The 22134-nt window shown below is 47.9% G+C and overlaps 1 protein-coding gene across 1 annotated transcript in view; it reads left to right on the top strand.

Moving 5' to 3' along the window:
* Window positions 1–2378: 2378 nt before the first annotated feature.
* Window positions 2379–22134, top strand: part of PLPP3 (phospholipid phosphatase 3) — a 91034-nt gene continuing 71278 nt past the window's right edge. The window contains exon 1 of the mRNA XM_075556725.1: window positions 2379–3005. Within this exon, the coding sequence (XP_075412840.1) occupies window positions 2867–3005 (139 nt within the window). The 5' untranslated portion in view covers window positions 2379–2866. The remainder of the gene's footprint in view (window positions 3006–22134) is intronic.

The following is a 22134-nucleotide window of genomic DNA, read 5'->3' as shown; positions in this document are numbered from 1 at the left end:
ATGTCTAGTCCTCGGGTCCCTTGAAGATGTACGGTAATTCTTGTTTGCAGACAATCACACACATCAATTAACAGTATGGTCTTTTAGTTGTGAGATGATAGCTCACAGAATCTTGTCAATTGAAATCTCAAACTCTTATTTAAACATCCACCTCTTTTCCTCTTTTGCTTTTGGAATAACAGGTTTTTATTCTCTGTAATAAGGAGTTGAAAGAATCCGGAGAACCACAAACAGAACCAAAGTAAAGAAGTATTCAAGAGTATGGGCTAAAGTTATCAATCTTCTCCAGTGAGCTTTTAAAGACCTCGATGGAGTTGAGTTAAAGTACCATTTAACGACAGTAAACATCTCCATTTTTAACTATGTGTGTTCTTAAATTAATAAAAGCCACTTCCCAGATAAAGACAAGCAGGCAGAAATGGAAAGGAAGGGAAAGATAAAATCCACCTAAAAATATTGCAATCCCATCTGTTTACTCATAGCTAACCTTACTGGACAGAAGAAATTTCACTTCGATCACCTTTATTTCTGGGCCATTGGCTGTCACCATCTTGCTTGAGGCATCAAAGTCAAGTCAGTGCGCCCACAGAGCTGACAATCATAGACAACTTAGACACGTGAGAACCACCGCAAAAGACAGCAGCAAACCAGGGGCAGCCCGTGGGGATGGGCAGCACCGGGTGGGGGGCGTTTGTGGCTCAAAGGAGCGGGGTAGGCTGTATGTACATGTTTCAGGAAAGTTGACATGGACTTCCAGTTAGACTGAGATCTCAAAGATAAGTGCCTTGACTGAATTTCAAGTCATTACAAAGAGCTGGGTGGAGAAGGACAAAGGTCTGGATTCCTGAAGGCCTTGACTCACTGTCATGGGTCAATTCCAACTCCTAGCAACCCTCTAGGACAGGGTAGACTGTAAATCTGGCCTTGCCCTGTCTTTGGCCTGTAACATTTTGAGCTAAGTGTTTCTGTTTTCTTAGGGACTTCAAAAACAAACAAACAAACACTCCCTCCCCCTGCTATTTTAATGGAGGAGGCCGCCGTGACGTGGTGATTGCGCTTTGGGCGAACTGCAAGGTCAGTGGTTGGAAACCACCAGTGTCTGTGAGAGAAGGACCCAGCTTGAAAAGTTACAGACTCAGAGATGCAGATACTTCTACCCTGTCCTATATGGTCTCTATGAGTCGGCACTGAGATTGGGTTTGAGTGATCCTAATGGGGCATTTTGTATCAGTGTCCCCTTGAGACCGCAGCTCCCAACTTGCCCGGGACGTGGTGGCTCTTGTTTCCACCTTATGATTAACCAGTCCCGAATTTTGAGTTAAATTCAGCCAAATCAGACTCTGAGCTAGGCACTCAAGAGAGTCTGCGGAGCCTGCAACCTCTGCAGCTGAAGGTTTTTGCTCCTTGTCACAGGCAAACGGACTGTGATGGGTGCTCGCAGCGTGCTGTAAATAAAGCGATCAGAGCGAGGTGGAGTCTGTCCAGTGAGGATGACTACTGGTTCTGTGAACCACACACGGTGCTGGGCATTTGCGTGAAGTAAACTCATTAATTCTTGGTACTTAGTGATTTGGTAGTAAGTAAACACGACCCCTAATGTACATGGGGCAGGCGGAGGAAGCATTTGGGAAACCACTCAGTCTCACAGCCACAGGCAGTATTCAGTTGCAGGGATCTGGTGGCTGCTCACCACAGGGCCAGAACTGGGAGCCCACTGGGCGCTCTGACTGAGGACTACCGGGCTGCTTAGTGCCGGAAAGAGTTACAGTCAGAAACCGTCAGGGGCAGCTCTATAAGGCCGCCATGAGTCGGATGCACTGGGGGGCAGTGATTTTGATGTTTCTGGTTTAGTTCCACAGTGGGTGCCGTCTTTTTCAGCTTACTATACCGTCTCATAGAGTCACAATCTCGAATCTCCCGGGCACTTCAACCTTGTGCTAGGGGGTCGCTATGAGTCGACATCGACTTAATGGTGGTTGAGTTTGGTTTAATCCACAGAATTTTGCACGGTCTTAAGTCAAATGGGTGTTAATCTTAAAAATAAAACAAAACAAAGGAAGAAAAAGAAAACTTCACACAGCAACAACATCCGTTTTTCTTTAATTTTTCAGGATAATCCAGTTCCAGAAAAACTCTGGTACACATAAAGACGGGAGAGAAGTCGCCTTTTAGCTGAACGGCCCCAACTTTTGTCTACCACAAAGTCCAGGAGAACATGTTTCTTTTTCCTTTTGTGACAAGTTGGCGTTTGTGAACGCTAGGGGCTCCCGGATTCTCTGGTTGAAGGGTAACTTTTCGGATTTTTTTTCTTAAGGGGGTGGGGGAAAATGTGGCCTTAATTATCCTACGTCTTAGGCAGCTTAAGGAAGGGGCTGTGCTTTCAGAATCCCATCAGAGCCAAGGAAGGAGGTCCTTCTCCCTCTGTGTGTGTGTTTTTTTAAGGACCTCGTGCAATAAAAGTGCAGAAAACAAACCGAAGCGATCACAGCCGCCGCCGCCGGGGCAGCAGCAGCAGCAGCAGCAGCAGCAACAGGAGTCGGCGTTTGCGGAGGTCGCTCGCCCGGAGCTGCCTGCGCTCATTCATTAGGTGGCCGGCTGCGGGGGAAGGTGGCCCAGCGCCGCCGCTGCCCAGTCCCGCGCTCGCACCCGCAGCCCCGCGCGCCGAGCCGGCGCGTCGCCCAGGCCGCGGCTCCGCGAACCAAGTTTCTGCTCGCGCCCCGGCGCTCGGCCCCGCCGCCCTCGCGAGCCACTCGGGGCTGAGCGGCGCGCCGGGGCAGCCGCGCGAGGCCGGCGCTGCCCTCGGATCGCCCTGCCCGGAGCCCGGACCGGACCCGCCACTCTGCGCAGCGGCAGCTCGGCCAGCGCCATGCAGAACTACAAGTACGACAAGGCGATCGCCCCCGAGAGCAAGAACGGCGGCGGCCCGGCGCTCGGCACCAGCCCGCGGCGCAGCGGCAGCAAGCGCGCGCTGCTCATCTGCCTGGACATCTTCTGCCTGTTCATGGGTGAGCCAGCCCCGCCGGCCCGCGGCGCCCGCCCCGGCCCGGCCCGCTCCGAGCGCGCGGGCCCCGGCCCGAGGCCGCCCGCCCGCCCGCCCGCCCGCGCTGTCAGCGCCCCGAGGCCCCCGCCGCCGGCGGGGGAGGCTGCGCGCTGCCCGAGCCCCCGCAGCCCGCGCCCGCCGGCCCTCCTTCCCGGCTCGGGACTCCCCGGCTGCCTTCCAGAGTGTGCCCGGGCGCGCGTCCGCGTTCCGGGGCCCTTTCCAAGCCCCCCTCCCCGGGGCAAGGAGCATTGCTGCCCCCCGCCCCCCAAGCCCGGGCAGAAGGCGTGGGTGGTGTTTTTTTTTTTCGGAACGGGGGGAAGTGAGGGAGCCGGAGAGTAGACACCTCGTTGCCATCGGTCCCAGGGAAATGGGTCTCCGCGAGTGCGGGGCTCCAGCCTGCCGCCGAGCTGCCCCGGGCGACTGGGTGTAAACACCCAACTCTTCCGCTGCTGGGGGCTCGGCCCGCCCGCCCCGCAGGCAGGCAAGCAGGCTCGACACGTCCCGGGCTTCTCCCCTGCGCGCCAGCCCCGAGGACTGGAAGGCGTTCTTCCACCCCCGTACCCCCCGGACCTGGTGCTGGGTTCCGATCCAACAGTTCCTCCTTGGGCGCCCGGAGCGCCCCTGCCGGGCGGGTCCCCCAGCCCTCTCCCTGGCTTTAGTGCAGGAGGCGCGGGGAGCTCCCTCAGCGTCACGGTTTGGAACCTGCATGCACGGCAGTTGCAGAAAGGCGAGGCGTTCAGCCTGTTTTCCAAACTTTTTTGGAGGCCCCGCTAGCAGAAAGGCGGGAGTCCAAGGACCCGCAGTGGGGAAGGGAGGGTGGATGGAGTGGGCACTGCGGGGTTAGGGACAGGATTGTGGCCAGCGAAGATGTTGTATTCTTTTAAAAGCGTCTCGGTGTGTGGAAAACGTGCAGGACCGACCGCCAGAAGACTGCCCCTTTGCTACTTGTTGGGTGCGCCACCCAACTGCCCCGTGGGCCTCAGTTTCCTCAGCTGTTGAATGACTGCGTTGAACCAGCAGCTCTCAGGGGCCCCTTCCTGCATTAAGAACTCGGATTAGGTCCAGGGGCTGTTCTGCCAACTCTGCTAACTGAAGAAACATCTGTATTCCCCCTTCCAGGTCCCTTAAAATAGCGCTCCTGCACAGAGACTTAAGTGCCCCTTGGGGTGGATTTGCCTGTGTGTCTGGTGTGGACTGGAGGCTCCCGGGACTGGAGTTAGGCTTCTCTGGGTTCACTGCTGGCCCTTACTCTGGCACTTTCTCGAAGCTTCTCCCTTCCTACCTGTGGCGCTTGAGTGCCTAGGGGACATCCGGAAAGCAAGATGGGACTGTCAGAGTTAAAAAAAAAAAAAAAAGTTAACCTAAAAGAGAAATCGCTGAAAGTAAAATTGTGCTGAAAGGGAGAAAGATCGCGGCGTGCCCCATTCCCCCCTCCCTCAATAGGAATCCAACTAAAAGATGCTAAGTATGTAAATGATTGTCACTGGGTGGGAGTGGGGGGTGGGGCTGCCTTCCCGCTGGAGCCGGGTCCATTATTATGGACAGATCTGTGGGGCAGATTAGTATTTAAATGAAAGTCTCCTAAACAGACTATTGTCTTTTTCAAAAGCCCCTCCTTGGTGCCAGGGGAGTGTAAGGAAACGCTCAATCCCCCCTAGCTGTTTACTCTCCACTTGCCCGGGTCTTCCCTGTGTTTACATTGTTTTCTTTGCTGGTGGGAGGGGAAGTTCTTTGTGGAGCCCAGGAAACGTCGTGCACCTGTGCCTCGCCGGGTCTCTGAAGTACTTGGCGAGGAGGAAAGCGAGGCGAACACGCCTGACAGCTTTAGCACGGTTTCATTGTTCTCCCTCCCTCCCTCTACTCTGATTTCAAAAGGCCATCCCCAAGAGCTGGTGTATATTTTGTTGGGCGGGGAGAAATGTGAAGGGGTTTGCAGGAAGACACCCCTCCCAGCTCTAGGGTGCCGGGCTCACAGAGACCCAGAGGTAGCCTGCTGCCCACTGGCCAGCAAAAAGTCCAGTGTGTTTGTGGGGTTTCAGTTTTTCATCTGTCCCAGCTAGTCTCATGTCCCCATAAAGCGAATGTAAATAAGCCTAACTGGTACGTTTATTCACGGTGGACTAATATTTGAACAAATGGTTTTGTTTGCCACCATGGCTCTTATTTTATTATGAGAGTCATCTAGCTACTCATTTCAAGGGACCTGAGTATATATACCCTAACATTAAAGCCATGCCAACAGAGTCGTTTCAAAAGTGATTTATTGATCAATGTCTCTCCTGAGTGCAGCCTGAAGTACCATATCACCAAATTAAATGCTTCTCTGACACTTTAAATAGGAAAAAGCTGTTTGAAAAGGTAAATATTTAATTGGGAAATTTAAGCAGGAGAATTCTTTTTGGCTTCCAAAGGAAAATTAATAACATAACATGTGATTTTAATATTCCGCACCCCAGTCTTAAAAATTCTACTGGGCTCACTTTTTTTGCCTGAGACTGTCAGTATGATTTAATTTTTATAGAGTTTATTGATCATATGGTCTGGATTACAGGGCACTAATATATTAAGAAGAGAGACGTAGCGTTCTGTGTATTCTCCCACCGGAATATATTCCAAGCTTCATCTCCTTGTATCTGGAAAAAATAAAATTGATGTGCTATATAAATGTTATGGAAATAGAAATATGCAAGTCATTGAACTTGTTTCGCATACCTTTTAGGAAACTTATATTCTTGGTGGAAAAGGAAAAAAAATTACAAAAGTTCCCACTTGTTTGAAGGCCTGGAGAAATCTGATGTCAGAGCACACCAATGAGAGTTCATCTCCTGTTGAAAACACTACCTTTCCCGGATAGCAATAGCACGTAACTTTGCCAGCAAAGTCATGCATCCGTGCACGGCCCTTTTTATGAACATGATCTTGATTTCCTTCGGTCCCTCAATGTGCATCGGCTCCTGTATCGGGTGTACTGGGGAACCTGACCGTGATGGAGATGGTTCCTGCACAAGCAAGGGAGGCGCGGCGCCTATCTTCCTCATTTCTGTTGCACTGGAATTACATTAAAATTAATTCAATTAATGAGTTTAATTTAGTTAAATGGATTTACTCATTTAGTCATCACTGTAATGCCTCTGAAGAGATGATCTCCATTGAGTGATGAGAAAACCAAGCCTGAGAGAAGAAAGGGCTGGGAGTCAACCCCCGGGTCGCCCAGAGAGTAGGCGAGAATGGGAAATGGTCAGGTGAGCGTGAGGAGTCTCTTCCTTGCTCTCTCCCTTCCTCATCTGGAGAGCCTGGGAGCCGGGATGCTCATCGCAAAATCCTGCCACTCAGTTTGCAGAGAGCCCTTCCTGTCTCTGCACATCTCCAGTCCCCCCATTTGGATCAGCACGTAGAAGAGTGTGGCCCAGCTCTAGCTCTGGTCAGGAGAGTCGAAGCTGTTCGCTTTGTGACATCGTTTGTCTCTCTCGCATGCGGACTCGGAGGGACCCGACTGAGGTCTGAGATGGTGGTTTCAAACAAGAACCCATGGCAGTCCATGGCTTCCACACAGATGCAAAGACTCGGCAGATCCAAGGGACTTATTGAGCACGTCCTTTGAATCCAGGGACTTGGCTAGCAGGCAGGTAGTGTTCAGACAGGTTCGTTGTTTTCCATGCTTTCTGGGCTCAGTTGCTCATCAGCCAAATCACGATCAGAGTGCCTACTTAGTCATGCACAGGGAAGAACACAAGAAAGCTATTTGTCATTTCTCAAGACGTGGGCAAATGCAAGGAGGCTCATTGTGAGTCGTGGTTTTGGGGGGTTTGTTTTTGGTAAGACTCCTTTAACTCTTCACCTTTTCATCAGTCTGGTGGTAGAAAATGTAGTGTAAAATCCTGTCATCACTTTTCTTAGGAAGGAATTCAGTGGCGCAGTGGGGAAGCACTTGACAGCGAACTGAAAGATCAGTGGCTCCTGGGGAGTCACGACTTGCTTCTATCGGGATTGGAGCCAATGGAGTAGATCCACTCTGCCACAGTGGGTCCCGATGGAGCAGATCCACTCTGCCACAGAGGGTCCCGGTGGAGCAGACCCACCCTGCACAGAGGGTCCCAATGGAGTAGATCCACCCTTCACAGAGGGTCCCGATGGAATAGATCCACCCTGCACAGAGGGTCCCGATGGAGTAGATCCACCCTGCCATAGAGGGTCCCGATGGAGTAGATCCACCCTGCCACAGAGGGTCCCGATGGAGCAGATCCACCCTGCCACAGAGGGTCCCAATGAGTTGGAACGGATTCAACAGCACACACCAAGAACTTCCCTGAGACCATCTGTCATTAATCGAATTGTTATTATCTTTTTTCCACAAAAGATTTAATGCTGAAAATTAGTGTAAGTGGGTGTTAATTCTGGAGGGACAGTAAGCACTATGTTTTATTGGAGTTAGTCCAATTTGCTGAAAAACTGCCTGATTTTTTTCCTTGGCGGGATGTGTGTCCTTTCACCTGCTTCCTGAGATTTATTTTGCTGTTTTTGTTAGGTGCCCTCAAATTGATTCCAACTCACGCAGACTTCATGTACAACCGCCTGAAACACTGGCTTGTTCTGCACCGTCCTCCCAACCTTTACCGTGGCTGAGCCCGTTGCTGCAGCCACTGGGCAATCCATCTCTTTGCGGAGCTTCCTATTTTTCCACTATCTACTTTATCAAGCATGATGTCCTCCAGTCCTCCAGGGTCTGGGTCTGCCCTGATAACATGGCCAAAGTATGTGAGCTAGTCTCCTCATCCTTGCTCATAGGTCACATGCTGGCCGTTCTTCCAAGACAGAGGAGTTGCTCTGACAATTCATGGTGTACTCATTGTTCTCTGCCAACGCCTTAGGCATCCACTCCCTTTGCGCTTCCCCATTCGTTGTCCAGCTGGGCCTTGGTCAGGCACACTTTTGTCCTCAAAGTGACCTCATAGCTTTTTAACTTTTTGGAAAGGGGGTCCGTGGTGCATCAGGTTTCCCCAGTGCAGCACACTGTTTGATCTCATGACCGCTGCTTCCGTGAGCGTGGATGGAGGGTGGATCCAGGAAAACGAAATGCTTGACAACTTCAATGTTTTTTTCTTGTTTATCACAGTGTTGCTTATTGATCCAGTTGTGAGGAGTTTCTGTTTCCTTTCCCCTGAGGTGCAAACCATCCTGAAGGCTGTAGCTGTCGATCTCCATCAGGAAGTGCTTCAGGGCCTGTGCACTTTCCGCCAGCGAGGTTGTACCCCCGTCCGCATGTGGCCGGCAGTTAGTTCTTCCCCTTTCTGCCATGCTATTTTTCATATAGTTCAGCTTCTTGAGTTCTTTGTTCAGGATACAGATTGGATACATATGGTGGAAAGATACAAACCAGGCAAATGCCTTTCCTGATTTAAACCACCTAGTATCTCTTGATTTTGTTGGCCTGGTAGTCTCTTGGTCTATGTCTAGGTCCCACATGCTGAGCAATTGGCTGGATCAATATCCTTTTATCTGAAGTTGAGTAATCAGAAATAAGCAAGCAAGCAAGCACAAGAGGCAACTTCTCCCTTGTTTTTTGCAGCTCAGTTTTGATTTTCAGAGTGTATGTGTTTTTAATAACTTCAGTTTTAATCGCTTAATCTGCCATGTAAGCCACAGAATCTGGAAACAGATTTTCATTAATCAACTGGTGAACAAGCCTAGCCTAGCCCCATGCATGCATTGCAATAAAGAAGCGAACCTCCATGTGACTGGTCAGCTGTCTGCTAACTGCTCTCACACCGTGAGAGCCTCTATTGCCTCCTTGTCTGACACTTTGTTTCCTTCTCGCTGAGCACTCTCCATTTCCTTCCCTAACTCGCTCTGATAAAGTAGACATGGGATGGCTGTACTACCTGCCTTCCTGGGACAAACCCAAGCTAGAGTTGATGGCCCTTTCCACTGAGGGCCCTTGTGGGTTCCTCTGGATTTTAGGTTCTTTCTTGACCCTTGCTGTGCAGGTGTCCGGGCTGGCAAGCCCAGTTGGTCTCAACATGGTGTTAATGAGAACAAGGCCAAGGGCTTCTTCCCTGGGTGGGCAGTTATATTTATGGAGAAAGCTTGCCCAGGGCGTCAGTTCAATTCGGTGCATATTATTTGAGGTGTAATCGATTTGTGGGAATGCCTGCCATGTCATTCTTCCCCAAACCCCGCTAGTCATTTGATCAGTTTGGTGTGGACTACAGATTCTCACGCGCCTTCTGCAGAGACTCAGATTCACCTGTGCTTCTTCCAAGGCCAGTTTGGGAATCTGTGTTGTCTTACCACCGATGTTGGAATGTAAGTGAATTATGCCGTGGGCTTTTTGCCTTATATTATTGAATGATCTGGAAAGCCCCTTAATTGTCAGGTTGTTCAGCTTTTCATGTGTGCCCAGTGCATCTCTCTTTTTCAACATAGACACGAGAATGTAGATAATTAAACTTAAAAATAAATTCCTGTGAGTGCAAGCCTGAAGGACCCCTGCGATTTTTAGTGACCAGATTTCGTATTGTCTCCAGTCGCTAAGAAGCTAGGATTGTTGTTTATCTCCTGGCTTCTGAGCTGAGTTCTCTGTAGTTGAAATTGCCGACCAAGTGACCTCTTTGGATAAATGAGGTGTGCAAATATTTTCTTTTGAGATAATTAAAATTGGTGTGTGAGTCAAAAGGTGAAAGGAATAAATTAAACTCCTGAATAAACTACTCGCTGTAGAGTTCATTCTCAGTCTCCAACCCCATGTGTGTCAGGGTAGAACTGCGCCCAGAATATGACTTTCAAGGGCTGCCTTTAGGGAAGTAGGCTTTTCTTAGTGTTCGTGTTTACTTTCTTAAGCCAGGCCTTTCTTTTGAGGCTCCTGTGGATAGATTCAGACTTTCGATCTTTAGGTTAGCAGCCAAACACATCCGTGTAAAGAGGCAATTACGTTGACATGGTTGAACCAGTGCTAGCTTCGGATTCATCCTGATCTAGGTTTGAATCCTGACTTAGAACTAACATGACTTGGGCAAAAATTATTTAACCTCTCTACACGTGGCAGTGCAGTGGACTAAACGTTGGCCTGCTAAGTCGAAAGGTTGGCCGTTCAAATCCACCAGGCTGCTCTGTCAGAGAAAGATGAGGCAGTCCTGATTCCATGAAGATGTACAGCCTTAGGTAAACTCTGGGGCTGTTTTACCCTAACTGGGAGGTTTCACTATGAGTTAAATAGACTGCATGTCAAAGGGTTTGGTCTGGTTTGGGCTCAAGTCTACATTTCCTCATCTCTACAATCATCACACCCAGCAACACTTAATTCGTGAAGCTCAGATGAGATCATGAATCTGAAAGCATTTTCATAGGCTAATATGCATCACTGTACCATTATCAGGTCTGACTTTGCTATTATTATTCACAGTAATTATATTTTCCTTGCCAGCTGCCTCCCTCCTGCAATGGTTCTGTAACATTCTCTTTCATTTTGTGGGGGGCGGCAACGTTGCCTGAGTCGTGTCAGGGGGTCGGTGGGGGAATGTGAGGCGAATCCTAAGAAACAAAGGCGAGCGAACACAAATGTTTCCCATTAACTGAAGCGGAGCAGCGGTGGCGTGCTTTCTGACCTGGTCTGCAAAGTCAAAGTGCGGGAACTTCAAACGCCTTTGGTGGTTCCTTCTTCCCCTTTGAAAGGGAGGCGGCTGGGTCATCTTGAGAGAAAGACAAATATACCTTGGAAGGGCAGGAGAGAATTTGGAGAAATGGCCTGTTTTAGGGTCAGCTCTTATCTGCGTCCTTTGACATTCCGAGGGAAACCTAATTCTGAAGACAGCCGTGATTGGAAAGCCTCAAATGCCTGTCGTCCAGCGTGGTGGTGTGTGTGTGTGTGTGTGTGTGTGTGAATGGCGGCTCTGGGACTCACTGTACTGAGTGTGATTCAGGCCAACATCCCATAGTGGATAGGACCCTCTCTTACAGGCTCAGAAAAGGAATGTAATGTCATTTGCGCCAGGTGCCCAGACATTAAAGCAACCACAAAACCCTTCTGATGGTGGGTCCCTCTTTTCTAGTCCATTCCACTTCGTACAGGCCAACTCTGTTGAGTCCCAGTAGGTAGAATGTAGTATCTGTGACCCAATACAGGGTGTAAATAGGAGTCTTATTTCAAACTTCATAATAGGTAATGGAACAGACCAGCGTTGCCCATACGGAAATGCAAACCCGTTAAGAGGGTGGTGAAGACGTGTCTCCGTGGACTTACTTCCAAAGGAAGAGGCCATTGGAACAACTCTTCGTCACCGGGATACAGGGAGTCTTGCGACTTTGAAAGTACCTTTCTCAACAATGCCAAGATCATTTTTCACCTCAGTCATCAGAACAGGTCTTTTTGAGCTAGGGGAGGGTGAGAAGGCAGAAAGGGGAAAAACAGCAACAGAATAACATGGGGTAAGAGGTTGTGGGCAGACCGGCCTAAGGGAAATACTGGGGTCTACTACATGTTCATGTTTATTGACCATACAAAGTAGGCTATTGCGCTGCTTAATCTCGTTGAGGTCTCTGTTTCTTCGTCTGTGGAATGAAATAATAGAACATGAGGTTATGGAACCCTGGTGGTGTAGTGGTTACACGTTGGCCTGCGACCCGCATGGTGGGCAGTTTGAAACCATGGGCAGCTCCATCGGAGAAAGACCGGGCTTTCTATTCCCATACAGAGTCACAGTCTCCGAAACGCACAGGGACAGTTCTACTCTGCCCTATGGGGTTGCGGTGAGTCCGCAGGGACTTGAGGGTAGTGAGGGAGAGAGGGACGACCTGGATTGTTAGTAATTGTCCAGTGTTAGTCAAAGATCAGGCCCCAAACCAAAGCCCCGCCTTCTGCACTATCCTGTTCTTCTCACGTTCACTCACCAAGTTTAAAGTTCTGTATCGTTTGTAGGGTACATTTCTCCAGAGAATCACATCCTCGTCTTTCTCTTGCGGGTGTCAACCAAAAGATGAACAAGACAAACAGGTTTGATTTATAATCCACATCCATGGAAGTTAGCTGAGTGAGGATAAAGATACTTGGGCCACACTTGAAGGACAGCCCTCCCACCCCCCCCACCCCCAGATCATGTTTCTTCAAACTGATACTTCTCCAAGAAAGTGCCTATTACTGCAGATCCCCGCTAACTTACTTGAGCATGAACAGAAACCATCTGCAGCCGCCTTGTCAGATTACCCAGTGAACAAGGTAAACACAGATTTACTTGTGCTTACCTACATTTTTCTACCACCTCAAAGATTCTGCTTCTATGTATGGCTGGAATCTTGTCCCCATTCCCAGCACCCCTTCCTACAGAATCGAAGCCTCTTTTCAAATGTATAGCTCTTGGCAGTAACAAGGGCACCTGGGTCAGCCTGGGTTACTGGGGAGTGCACCCCAATCCCAGGAAAGAATTCTGACCCTTTCCACATCTTCTCAACAAACTCATAACGTAGGAATTGTTCTCATGTGATAGAGGGGCAACCGAGTCACAGAGTCAATAACTTTGTCAGGGAGGTGTATTCATTGGCAGTGCCAGCCTTCCAAATAAGGCGAGGCTCTGCTCCGAGATTATCCCGGAACCCTCCGCCCTGAGGGTCAAGGTACATGATGCATTAATACTCTGCATGCGACTCTTCACACCTGGAAACAATCCAAATACCCCGCGCGCACGCGCACACACAAGACTCAGGTGGGAAGCTTTGAAAGGAGCTTGTTGATTTCTTAGGGCTTTCAAAGTGTATATTGCATTCGGGCATGGGTGGGAACGATGTTTCCGAGGTTTGTCACAAATTAACAAAAGCACATGCCTAGAGAGTTTTGCAGAGAAATGCAAATCAATGTAAGCACCTTGTCCTAATAAGCAGTATGTTTGGGTTATTTGTGTATCCCCCCCGAAGCACATAATGCACGTGGTCACGCCGACACCAAGTTAAGGCGTCTGGCTGATGGTTGCTTTACATGTGGCCCCCAGGCTAGTTTGTGATATTAATCAGGATGGTTTCGCTTGAAAACCTATTTAATGAAATTTACCTTTGAACTTAGCTTTTGAGTGTAAATCTTGTCTTTCACAGGTAGTTTTCAATGTATTTGTGGGGAAAAGGCACACAGCGAAACGCCTCCATTCCTACGCATAATGTTCAGTGACATTGGCTGCGTTCTTTACGTCGTGTCCCCACTCTGGTGACTTTTAGTTTAGTGAGATGGTTCTAAAAGTGCACAGTACTCAAGGGTGACATTTGGTGTTTTTTGAGCCAGCCCGCTTTCCCGTGAAAAGGGGACTTCATGAGAAAGCTTCTTCTCGTGTCTTGGAGTAGGTCGGGGTAATCATTTCTGGAATGCCGCCTGGCTCGATGGACACAGTACGTCTGGATCCTTTTAAGAATTCAGAGTTCTGTTCCAGCTTTGCCGTTTGCTAGCGGTGTCTCTTTAGTGTTACCTTGATCTGAGTGTTAGGTAGTGGTAGCTGGGTACCATCTAGTTCTTCTGGTCTCAAGGTAGAGGAGGCAGCAGCTTAGAGACAGCTCATCCTGTTGTGTGGCTTGTTGTTTATTGCTTGGGGTTTCTCTTTTCTCCTCTGCTCCAGATAAACAGATCCCAGTAATTGTGTTTTAAATAGCTGCTAGGAGGCTTTTAAGAGTCCGAACGTGATTCTCATACTCTTCTAGGGATGGTTTTTGACCTATTCTGCATAATGAGGACTCCTTGCCCTGAAGGAATTCCCAGGCTAATGGATGGGAGACAGACTGGTGTATTCACAAACACCAAATCACTGAAATATTTTGCAAGGGAAGGGCAGAGGCAGTACCTTGGAGACTAATGGAGTTCGCTGGAGGGCACAGAGCTGGATCTTGTAAGATAGGTATTGCAGGTGTTACTCTCAGCAGTGAAGGGCAAAAGGGTGTGGCACTATGCTCCAGGGCCCAACAGGTGCTGAGACTGGGCAGTACAGACATATTTGTGATAGATGAGAAGTTGCAGGCTGCAACAATCGAAGTGGTGTGTGAGGGGGAAGGCGGATGTCGGGGATGTAACTGGACAGGGTGTGAAGATTCTGTGCTTGGCAGACAGCTAGAGAACTTGAATTTTATGTAGGAGAACCAGCACTGCAAATTATGTTTTTATTATGGAAAATTCCAAACAGAAACCAAGATGCTGACCGTGATGAATGGAGGCTTAATCTAGTTGATCGATCCTGCTTGAGGAATATCACTCTAGAGTTGACAGCAGAGCAGCTTGACCAGTTAGAAAGCAGGTAAGACCTGACCTCAGGCAAAATAGGACGAGGGAAGGAAAGGGATAGGTTATAGAAAGATCCTGGTCTCTGATGGGGAGGATGTAGGAAATCGGTGTGGTGTGGTCAAAGTAAGCTGCTTCATGTTCTATGGTCTTACTGCAGGTACAAATGTTACTACAAAATGTCTTTTTCTTTCCTTTTTTCAGTAATTTTTTTCATTCTCTAATGTCCCCCTGAATAAATGGGCCACTGAAAAATCGTCATGGTTCCGAGTTTTTGTAAAAGTATTTTCAAAAGGGCTTGATTGAAATATGGTTAGCATGTACACTAACCCCTTTAACGTATATAATTCGATGATTGGGGGGGGGGGTGTTTACATAACTGTGCAACCATCACCACAAACCAATTATCGAGCATTTCATCAACACAAAAAGAAACTCCGTGTCCACGAGCAGCCAGTCATTCCTGCAGCCCCTCCAGCCCATGGGAAACCACGAATCCACTTTCTATCGCTACTGGTGGACTTTTCATATAAATCCAATCAAACAGTGTGTGGTCTTTTGTGACTGACTTCTTTAGCATAGTATTTTCAAGGCTCATCTATGTTGTAGCTTAAATCAATGCTTCCTTTCTCCGGTTCAATTATACGACATTGTGTGGTAATAGATCACATTTTGCTTTCCCGTGTGTCACTTGATGGATAGTTTGTTGTTTCAACGTGTGTGTTATTATGAATAACGCTGCTATAAACATATGTGTACACGTGCGTGTGACAAACGTTCTCGATTCTTTTTTGGATTTACAAACCTGGGAGTAGAACTGCTGGCCCACACTGTGAGTTAGGAATTAGGTCAGCAGTTCAAAGCCACAAGCTCCTTTTCTCCAAGGGAGAAAGATGAGCCTGTATGTAGATGCTTACAGCGGCAGAAGCTCTGACGTTGGGGTCAGGAGGAGTTGGAATTGACTCAGCCGAGGATTTGGTTTCAGGTCTTGTTGTGGTGATCCTGGAGTGCTGGTGGCACTGTGGTTGGTTGTTGGGTAACTAACCAAGAGAGAGAAAGGGGGATGCTTGAACCAACCAGCTCGGCCCACAGGAGAGCATAGCAGGTGAGCTTCTCCTGTAAAGATGATTGCAGTCTTTACGAACATGACACCAAAAGCGAAGAAGGAGCCTCCTCCCCGTCCCGAAACTGAAGCCCAAGCAAAGGCCTTGAATGCCCAGAAGGCCCTGCTGAAAGGCACCCAACAGCCACAAGAGAAGACAATCCACATGGCACCACTTTCGGTGATCCAGGACACTGGGGCTAAGAAGGCAACCCAAATGTCCTTGGGAGAGCACCCAGGTTGCTTGACCACTATGTCATCCTCAAGCTCCTTGACCACTGACTCAGCCCTGAGGAAGATTAAAGATGACAGCACACTTGTTGGCCTTGACATCTACAACAAACTGACGTTGACGTAGCCAAGGCCAACACCTAGATCAGCCTGACAGAGAGAAGAAGGGATGTTCGACTGCTCCTGACTCAGACGCACTAGATGTTGTCAACAAAATTTAGACCAGCTAATTCTAAACGGAAATATTTTTTATACAAAAAGAAAAAAAATCACTGACCCCAAGCTCACCCCGCTCCCATCAAGTCCATTCTGACTCATAGGGAGCCCCACGCAGCATTTCTGAGCCTGTGAATCTTGGTAGGATCAGATAGCCTCATCTTTTCCCCACAGTGCAACTGGAGGCTTTGAACTCTGACCTTGATGTTAGCAGTGCAGTGCTTACCAGAATAATCTGCTGGTAGCCTATTGAGCAGTGGAACTCAATCTAAGATCGCGCCATGAGTGGGATTCTATTCGAAGGAACACAACAGCCAAGTCATGAGTCTATGCTCAATTGTCTGAGAGGACTGCTGAGCCATTTTCCATCATGGCTGCACCACTGTAGGAATATATTTTAAGATTAATTAAAATATGTGAAGAAAAAAATACAAAAGTTTTATTGACGATCCTTGCAATTTACATATTCATGAAACCACTAGAGTGCAGCTCTGTTCACAGTGGCTTTTTTTCTCCCCCCTCAAAGAAGCAAAGTGTTTGATCAGTTTAGCAGTGGGAGTAGGTTTAAGATGTGTGAGTGGGGAACAAGAGAGCCGACTAGGAAATAGATGCTGGGTGGTCAGCTTGACTTGATCCCCCACGGAGGAAAGTGCTTCTACAAACCAGATTCCTGCTGCAGCGACAACCAATGTCCCAGAGTGCCTTGAAAACAGTTGAAAAATGCAAATATGAAAACATACATATCCCTAGGATTTGCTTTACTGTGTTTTAAGGCCAGGAACTATGAGGGGGCTTTAAAAAGTCCATGGGGCAATGGAATGAAAAGATAATGGAATTTTCCCAAGAACTTTGTGAAGTGTCCTCTTTGAGGAAACCCGCCTATTCAGTTTGATTAGGTGATTATTCACTCCCCGCCACCACCACCTGCCCTCCCCCGATATAGCTAGGTACATAATTCTAGTCATAGCAGTGAAAATGGCCTCGACTTGGTGCAGGATTCCAGGAGAAGTGGAAGTGTGTAAGACACGAGCATAAGGCTGAAGGAATTATTTGGAGGTCAAGTCATTGGTGCGTTGGAAAAAAATATCAAGCTATGTGTGCAATGAAGAAATAAGCCACAAATCTCACTGCCACTGAGTCAATTCTGACTCCCTGGCGACTCTAGAGGACAGGGTAGCATTGCCCCTGTGGGTTTCCCAGACTGTAACTCTTTACAGAAGTAGAAAGCCTCATCTTTTTTCCCAGGGTATGGCTGGTGGTTTCGAACTGCTGACCTTCAGTGGGTTAGCAGCCCAATTCATAACCAAGTACGTACATCACTAAGGCTGCTCTGAGTTGCAATCAACTTGACAGTGAGGTTTTTTATGTTTAAGAATTAGGAAATGGGAACTGTCACTTTGTAAGTCTGGATGAACAGAAGTAGAGAAACGTCAACTTTACGGACAGTTTTCTGGTGGAGAAAGAGCAAAACAACATCTTCCAGTAAATGAGCCTCACGGGAACTGAGGGGTCTTTGGAAGTAAACCGTTTGACACCCTGGCATGGATAATCAACGGAGAAGAAGACCTCTGGTGCTTGGCCCTAACTTGGAAGGTCTCCTAAGGGGAAGAGGGAGGTGAAGTTTGCTCTTTTCCTTTGGCAGCCGCCAGGGTTAGCTCTGTTAATGACCCCTTTGTACCAGGGCCGTCATCTGCAGTCCTGGTGGTTTGGTGTGACCTTTGGGTCACACTGGGAAATGTTGACGACTTTGGTTACTAGCTGCGGACGCAGCTCCTTCATTAAATGTGGCAAACAGAACTTCCACCAATAGCCTCCTCCCCACAAATGACCTGGATTGTTGTAAGGTTAGCCACCACTGACAGGAAGTGGCAGAAATACTTCTCAACCACACTGCGGATTTCATTAGACACTTGCCCAAAGTAGCTCTTTTTGGTCAATTTGGCTTCTGTCGGTTTTAAGGGAAGGATGGTCTGATGCATTATTTCTAATCACTGCATGTGGCTTGCTTGGCTGTGATGAATATTTTGATTAACTGGGCCCAGTGTCTTCTGAAACAACTGCACATATTCGGCTCGTGGAGAGAAATTCTAGCAAGCTGGGGTTTAAAATATATATCGATATATGATATTTCCAAGTATTTAACATTCATATGTTTATCACTGACTTATCCTTCCCTTAGTTGGCCTTATTTAAATTCCTTTGGGGAGAGCGGCTGGTCCACAGCACGGGAGAGGTGGCAGGAGAGCTGCATCACCTTTGTGGACAGGCGTCCTGTGAATGCAGATCTCCTAGGGACTGGCTCGGAAATGAAAACCTGCTTCTTGGACGCAAGCATTCAAAATAGAAGCCTTTCAATCCCAAGGGAGAAATAAACTGCCCGATTTTTCAGGTTCCGTTTTCCTGAGGAGATGAAGAACTTCTTGTTCGGACTTTGCCTTGGTTTTTCCGTCTGCAGTTGTGCTTTCCCTAGCTGCGAAAGCCTAATGTGCATTATTCATGACCCTTGCATCGGACTCTTGCACCAAGTGATCATGCAACTATGCGAATTCAAATAACTTTTCTGGCCTCAAGAAGCCTTCGCGGCGTGGTGGGTTATGTCCGTGTTGAGCTGCTAACTGCAGGGCCAGCCGTTCGAGCGCTCTGGCCACTCCTTGGATGACAGACGAGACTGTCTGTTCCTGTAAAGATGTACAGCGCTGGAAACGTCCCAGGGCAGCTCTGTTCTGCCTTTCGTCAGAGTAGGAGTCAGAATTGACTGAGTCAAAATTGATCCCTGGCAGTGAGTTTGTTTGTTTGCTTTCTTGCTGCCGTGAGCTTTGTGCCTTCTAGATCTCCATCTCTCCATCCTCACAGACAACACATCCCAGTCACCCTGCCCAGAAGGTCATTCCCAAATGTGTCATAAAGGCTGGGACATTGACATTTGGGGATACGTTATGGACTAGATAGATCACTAGGCATATCTCACGACATACCACCCTGACAGACAGTTAACTGCTTCTACCAATGACAATTACCATTTAGAGCGGTAACAGGGATTCGCCCTGGATCACAGGTAGGAAATCGAGGCGCATCGGGCAAGTGAACCAGCCGAGGCTGCCCCTGGAATCGTTCACCGATGAATGCAGGAAAGCACCCCCAGGCCTGAGAGTTTTCCAGTGACAAGCCCAAGCCTTGGGCCGCGCTCCAGGTCCATTTGCGCTCTGCAGCCTTTCTGCCCTGGCTGACCTTGCCCGTTACTGTGTGTATTCATAAGAGGTTAGAAATTAAATTCAGAACCTCTGGGCTGGCAGAGAAGGTCAGGAACTTTCCTGAATACTCACTTCTTGTGGGATGGGCATGTGGGAGGGACTTGCCCTGCATTCTTAACTGACTAGCCTTTCTCAGCAACCCAAGCCAGGAGGGGCCCTGGGCTAGTTGGGGCTTCATTTCCATCTTAGAAGGTGGCTGGCAAGGTGGACTTAACTCATATTGATGGTGGCAGGGCACTGTACTGTACAGTATTAATCATTGAACTAGTTAATCACTAGCTGAGATCTTTTACTAAGATCCCACAGGGAAAGGCTTGCCTAAAATATGCTTTGAACTGGTCACTTGAAGCATGCATTCAAGTTTCATGGAAACATATCAGAAAGAATCTCGGCCCCGATTTTGCAGCGCCTTAGAAGAAAAGGTGGAAAGTCACCGTAAGGCGACTCCGTGGCCCATTTCATAGCGAGATGGAATGATTCTTCCCGTGGAGGGGTAACAAGTTCAGATTGTCCAGGCAAGTCTTCCTTCCTCTTATCGGTCTTCTTTGAAGGAGTTAAAAAGCAGGGAAATGCAGCCCTGTGAGTGAAGGAGCCTGTGGTTTGGAAAAGACCCCTTGTGTTTTTCCCAGGCTATTGTCTGGCCCCTATTCAGCTGGGATTTGAATGGCGGTGTGATTAGCATGCGAGCAAGTGTGTAAAATAGGCCTTTTCCCCCTTTCCTCAAAGGCGTTCTGTGGCATTTCTTTGTCTGGCAGTGTTGGCATGAAGCTTTGACAAACACAGGCCCATGAAAAAGTGAAAGGGGACCCAGAGCAGTCCGGTTTTGTACAGCTCCTTCACACTTAGACTGCAAAGCAGCTGGCAAGACGCACCTTGGACCGCAGGCGCTGTAGCCAGAGCCGCTCCTGTGCGAGGACCTTTGAGGCAGAGGAAACCCCACCTGACCCATGAGAAAGTGTGTTTTTGGGCTTTTGACCATTCTCGGTTTTCAGACACCTGCAGATGTCTCTCTTACTGATCCCTCCCAGCCTATTGAGATAAATAGAAAACCCCGAGGGAGAAAGAAAGAAACACAAGGCTTGGGTCTTGTTTTCTGAGGGCAAGAAGGGGAAGAGAAAGTGGACATGACATTTGATGGAGAGGGGAGAACTTGGTCAACGTTTTGACCTTATAATTAAATGGAAAAAAATTAAATATAGGATTGTAGAGGCGGCTTGATGCCTGATAAGGGATCTGAACTCCCAATTCCAGCTTTCCTGGGCCAACTGCTGACCTTGGATAAAACAGACCATTGCCCTTGGTCACTGCTTCTCTTACCATAAATCATAAAATGGGTGAAGACCTGCTCCCTGCTTGACACACCACAAAAGTCACATTTGAACCTGGAATACATAGTATTTTTTGTCATCTTCATTCATTCTCTCGTCTCCGTTTTCTCTACATCTATCCTACTGAAACCGCATGACATCATTAGCTCAAATCTTAAAAATCTCATTTCTAAATTTTGTTTTAGAAGAATCATCCCTTCCCAGATATATGCTTTATACCGAGACTATTCCGGAGTCATTTTTACGCAATTCGAGTCACATAACCCATTTTCTTGGGAACCAGGCTTTTATGACCCCTGCCGACCACAGAATAAACTTCTTGGGGTAGGATTTGAGAGCCTTCAGAATTGGGTCCCAACCAAACCTTTTATTCCCCATCCTCTTGCTTCCCACTGCTCTCCTATCTCCCCCGCCCCCACCTACTACCTTGGTCCCAGCATTCCCATGCTGGGACTCTCCAGAAGTTTTCCCATCAGGACACTGGTGTGCTACTCATACTGAACTCCGGGTGTGCCCTTCAAGTGTGGCCTTTTCTGTGACACCTTTTCTGATTTCCTTTGGGTTAGTCAGCTTACCAAAAGGTCGGCGGTTCTAACCCACCAGGATACAGGCTTTAAGTTCCTTGCATATAATAAATGTTAAAAATTTTACTACTGAAACCCTAGATCAAAAATTACTTTAGGAAATGTAGTCAAGTAACACAAAGGAAAAACCAGCAACAATATTGCTTCCTATGATGGTCCAAGCTGCGGTAGCCCCTGGTGCAGTGTCTTTTTTTCTATAAATACCTGAACTGTTATTAAGTCTAATTATAAAGCCAAACCTTGAGTGTTTAAGACATTATCTGTGAATCAGTGGGATGAAATAAAGATAAAGGCACCGACAAAAAACTTCACTAGACGGATTTTGTAATCGCATCATACGAAAGTATTAATTGACCAGAAGAGGCTTGCTCACAGTGCATAACTAACTTAACTTCAGCTAGGTACTCTAAGTTCACATTTGCTTTCATCTGGCGTTTTGGCCTTGATCTACAAGTTGAATTTGTGCAAGCCGTGGTAGCTGCTATAAATCATGTCTGTTCTTGCTTGGTGCTGAATGGATTGAGGACCCATGGCGCAGGGCAGAACTGCCCCATTGAGTTTTCTAGGCTCTGTTCTCTGTGGAAGCAAGATCAACAAGTGTTTCTCCCACAGAGCACTTGGGTGAATTTGAACTCTTATTCCGTCAGGTAGTATTCAAGTGTTTAATTGTTCCACAATCAGAACTCCATGGAATGTTTAACTTACCCTAAAAGCGAGGCCATTAATTAGAGCAAGTGGCTTTTCTCACCTGGTACTCCCTTACAGTGGACTTCGAACGAACGGGCAGGAGAGAGAGCTCTGGTAGGAAAAGAAACTGGGGGTCAAGAGACTGCGAGCGTATACATCCTAACTTCATTAGACATGTATAAGTCACCTGGACCCAGTAGCTTTCCCTTTCTGTGACTCACTTATCTGTAGCTTTTGCCTCCCCTCTTGTTTCCTCGTGTGTAAAATCTGATAGCTAAATCTTCCCGCATGAAGAATTTTCTAGTTCATTTGCTGAACTTGGTGTTTTCCTCTGAAATCCCTGTTCCTTCTGTGCATGTGAAGTCCATATTGTTAGAGTATATTGTGTAGTTTAGTGTGCAAAATCTTCTTGACTTGGTACAATAGCAGCCTCATAAAATATATGCCCTTTTGTGA

This window comes from Tenrec ecaudatus, chromosome 1, assembly GCF_050624435.1.
Source record: "Tenrec ecaudatus isolate mTenEca1 chromosome 1, mTenEca1.hap1, whole genome shotgun sequence".
Lineage (NCBI taxonomy): Eukaryota > Metazoa > Chordata > Mammalia > Afrosoricida > Tenrecidae > Tenrec > Tenrec ecaudatus.
This window is presented reverse-complemented; position numbering and strand designations above follow the sequence as displayed.